A 4410-nucleotide genomic window follows, 5' to 3' on the forward strand; every position below is an offset into this window, starting at 1 on the left:
AAGGAAATATAAATTCAAATCTCTCAAAAGACTAGCCCAAGAGACTCTATTGGCTCTAATACCATATAATATTTGGCAATGAGGGTAGTCACCCAAAATCTAGAGACCAAACAAAAAGAACAATAACAATAGAGAATACATATGACAAGAAACTTGATATTGCTATCAGGATTTAATTGAAAAAAATTTAGGTCAAACTCATTGATCCATATTTCATGAGTAGTGTTTCACAAGAACCCATATCTCATGAGAATGAATGAAACACTCAACACTCTTTGTATATAGGTAATACACATAGAATTGAAGCACCAATACTTCCCAGGAGGTCACCCATCCAAGTATTATGGTAGCTCAAATGTAGTTGGACACAAAAGTTAAGCCGAATTTTCTTGCAACTCCATTTTCAAAACCTCCAATGAGTGGTTTCGCTTACGTTTCATTCTTTAGAAATCCTCTTAAGGTCATTAGTTAATATTCTCCACAACAAATAGGATAATAATATGTATTCCTATCAATAAACAAATACAAGAAATCATAATGTTACATTGGAGACCTTGCCAAGGTAAGTACAATGGAGTCAATGAGTAAACAACAAGTTTTGTTGTATCATTACATGAAAAATTGTCACCAACAAAAGGTAGATAGGTGATAGTGTGATAACACCAACAAAGGTGGATCACCCACAAAAGGTGAAGTCAAATGTCCACTAAAGGTGGATCACCCTCGAAAGTGGAAAATTTTATCCACTATAAGTGGATATGATAAATCAATAGCATGATAAGTCCACATGAAGTGGAAATGCTCCAACTACTTCATGCAATTTCTTAAATAAGGTTAAATAAAGTGTATTTAGAACCTAAGCATGAATTAACCAACCTAAAATGCCTTAATTATATAACATTTATATTATAATCAATTTTAGAAACTACATATTCTTTTTTAAATATATTTGGATTTATATTTAAAATTTAGATATTGTCCCAACAATTATTTTACTATGTCAGATTTAAACTTAAAAATCTCTTGTTATTATGATATTGTATAATATTTCCTCAAAATACAGATTATCTTACCATCCTCTAATATATCTTAAGATTTACTAGAATCAAGTCTTAATCTATTACAACTATCAAGTAAGAACTATGAGCCCATAAAACTCCTATTTTGTAGTTGTATACCGTTTAATTATAAGTAGGCAACATTATAACCTACAACTAGATTTTCATTGAGTTCTTAACAAATGAAATACAAGAATGGCTCAATCTTTTAAACAAATGAAAGATGGGAGAAAACTAGATATATTAAGGATGAAAAGAAAATAGTTTTTGTATATTTTCAACATTGTCACTAATAATCTTAGATATCATTGTCAACATTATCCTTTTGCTCTTAAAAATCATCATCAACATTATTTGCATGCTCTTATATCACCATCATCACTATAATTCTCTTATATCACAAACATATAAATTGTGTAGCCTTAATGTTTTGAAGGGTTTGACTATAAAAAAAAAGTCCTATCTTCCCACTTATTATCATTTAGGGAAGGAAAATGTTCAAAATCTTCATAATAATTAAATAAGTCCAAAACATTCTTAATTAATATAGTAATAATTCATTTTATTGAGAAGATTAATAGCTGAATATATTTTAATGGTTATGATAATTTATTAATTTAATGTTCTAAATTTTTAATAATATACAATTTTATATATGATTTTGAAGTTGTCTTGATCAAGAGAGCTTATGATTGAATAGAATGTATGATTTAGATTTACAACTAACAGTAAAATGATGTTATATTAACATATCAATAAGACAATACTTATTTAAATCATTATACTTAATGTATCTTTTTTAGAAGTAATTTAGACACCTTATGAAAAACTTTACCAATATGACATCATATTTAACAATATGAACCTAAACCTTTAATTATAACTAAAAACCTCACCAATTTATTCTAAAATATGAATTTAGAATTCTTTACTAGGTCTTATCCCCAATTAAAAATTACAATAAACTTCTTGAAAGGAGAATGAGAAATTTCCTCGACAATTAAAGCCCACATATGCATGGGAAATTCAAACTATCAATTAATAACCGGTATGCTAACTGTGAATGATTCTTTATGTGGGGAAACTGTTTTAATAAAATCAATTGATGGGGACACCATACCTGAAAAAAGGAATTTATAGGCTTGAAATTTGAAATCTAATCCAAAATAATAGTAGACAATTTGAATATAGATAATTTGACATGATATAATTGTAGTGCTGTAAGTCTTCGCATTGAAAAATTGCAAGGATCATTCAACTTTTACTCTCACTTTGACGAAAATTAGTAGTGTAATGCAAGTTGAATGATTGTGAAGAACTCGTGATCTTGCTAGGGGTCAATCTTAGGCAAGTTTCGAATCCTTCGTTTACTAAAATGGAAAGCAATTTTTTAGAGATTATCTACGAGTCGCTTTACCAATCAAAATACTGACATTTGTCAACAATGAAAACCCTGCTATGCATCGGATTTAGTCTATTTAAAGTATTCACAATATGAAATGGTGTAGAAATCACATTACAATAATCTTATCCAGTAAGGACTTCTAGCACTGAAACTTACCATTCACGCTATCGCTCAAAGCGACCCTGAATAAAGAAACCAAGTTAGACTTTTAGATTGCGACTCAGCAACAAAAGACAATAAAATAAAATAAACACAGCTCAATTTCAGCAAAGCAGGTTTTATTGAAAGATTAACAAACCAATCCATTGCCACATATTGACCTATTCCTAATTGGGTTTCAACAAAACCAATTTGGTAGGATTCCATTTCAGAAAAAATGTGAACAAAACCAATTTGGTAAGATACCATTTCAGAAAAAATGTGAACAAAACCAATTTGGTAAGATTCCATTTCAGAAAAAATGTGAAGAAAATGGGTTATAGAAGTTCAAATTTGCATGGTTTTTCTTTCGTAAGATACACGCTTGATTGGGAGTATGGATAATCATGGAATTTAAAAGTAGTTGGTATTTCTAGAAAACCTTGGGCTTATAAGAAAAAGAGATGGAAAACAACTGGGCAACTGCAAAGTCAGCAGTTTCATTAGCTGTTGAGCGGCCGGCTTTCAGAAACTTCCTTCTCTTGCATGTTTATCTACGACAGCTTTTAAATCCCAAATCTTCTCGTTTCTCAAACACCCATTGTTTCTATTAGCCCTTCAAAGACTACATAATATCTCAATTCGACTTCTGCCATAGAAATATTCTTTGGAAAAGAAAACCTAAAAGTGCCTGTTTTAGGGCTACTATGGAAGGATTGTTGCCTTGCATTTATAGAGCTATTGTTCAGCATAAGGAAATTGGTGGGCAGGGAGGAAATCTCCCATTAGCTTCTCCTGGCGAATCACAGAGGATTTTGTTGGATTCTTCATACATGAGACTTCCAGGCGACTCTGGAAGGTTTTCCTCTGAGTTAATAATGGCGGAGGCTATTTTCAGTTCAAGTAATATACCCAACAATCAGAGCTCCAAGAAAAGTTCTTCAGGCAATGCCCAAGTTCGATTTCCTTCCTCACCTGTGGTTCTCCCACAGCGGCTGAAGGGAATGTGAAATGAAGAGAAAATGTGGTGTTGTGAATCTGACCTGGTTTTCAAAAGAAATCAGGGCAGATTAATTGAAATCTGTTATAGAGTAGATTTTCTCTGTGTGGGTTTCTTTGCATTTATGCATGAGAGGAGAAGAGAGTTTTATGTAGTTTGTATAGTAAAATTCCTGGCACAAGTGCTGGGATAATTCTATTTATTATCATTATTATATCAAATGTTTCTGTAAACATGAAAACGAATTCAAGGATTGCCAAAATGTATCATTTCGTAATTTGCTAATGAAGTTATTGTGCATCTAGTTCTCTTCATGTCTTTATCAGTATCAACTTATCAGACAGATACTCTGCCATTGATTCTCTGGATCTAAAGCTTTATGTATGTTGGAATATGGATAAGAGTCTACCATGTGACATGTATAATGGAATATAACATGATATTCTCATACTGTTATAGATAATACCAAAATGAGCTCACTGTCACACAAACTATCCGGCAGGGGAAAACAGTACCAGTAAACTCACCGTTACAGCAGTAATACGCACCAGAATTAGGAAGACGTCTCTAGATTTTTTTGGTGGTTATTTCCATCTTCGTCAAATTGTGCAAGTTAAAAACATGATTTGCTGGGAGATGCATCCAAATGGGACTTTTTAAATTATTAATTTCCTCTCTTCTCAAGGAATTGATGGATCAAAACTTGCTTGTGTAAACTTGTAAAAGGAGTTTTTATTGGTGGAGATTTTTTACCCAATAAGAAAATAATACAAATAAATTAAAAGATATATATATATATATATATGATT

At 31.3% G+C, this 4410-nt stretch overlaps 1 protein-coding gene across 1 annotated transcript; it reads left to right on the forward strand.

Moving 5' to 3' along the window:
- The first annotated feature begins 3063 nt into the window (after positions 1-3063).
- On the forward strand, positions 3064-3915 carry LOC149556366 (uncharacterized). The gene has a single exon (XM_089785861.1). It carries the CDS (start codon positions 3309-3311, stop codon positions 3609-3611), a length of 303 nt encoding a protein of 100 aa, XP_089641987.1. The 5' UTR covers positions 3064-3308; the 3' UTR covers positions 3612-3915.
- The last annotated feature ends 495 nt before the right edge of the window (positions 3916-4410 follow it).

Source organism: Cupressus sempervirens, chromosome 5, assembly GCF_028749045.1.
Source record: "Cupressus sempervirens isolate cs-2001-9-10 chromosome 5, ASM2874904v1, whole genome shotgun sequence".
Taxonomy (NCBI): domain Eukaryota; kingdom Viridiplantae; phylum Streptophyta; class Pinopsida; order Cupressales; family Cupressaceae; genus Cupressus; species Cupressus sempervirens.

Coding starts and splice junctions, on each gene's coding strand:
- LOC149556366 (XM_089785861.1), top strand. CDS start 3,309: ATGGAAGGATTGTTGCCTTGCATTTATAGAGCTATTGTTCAGCATAAG.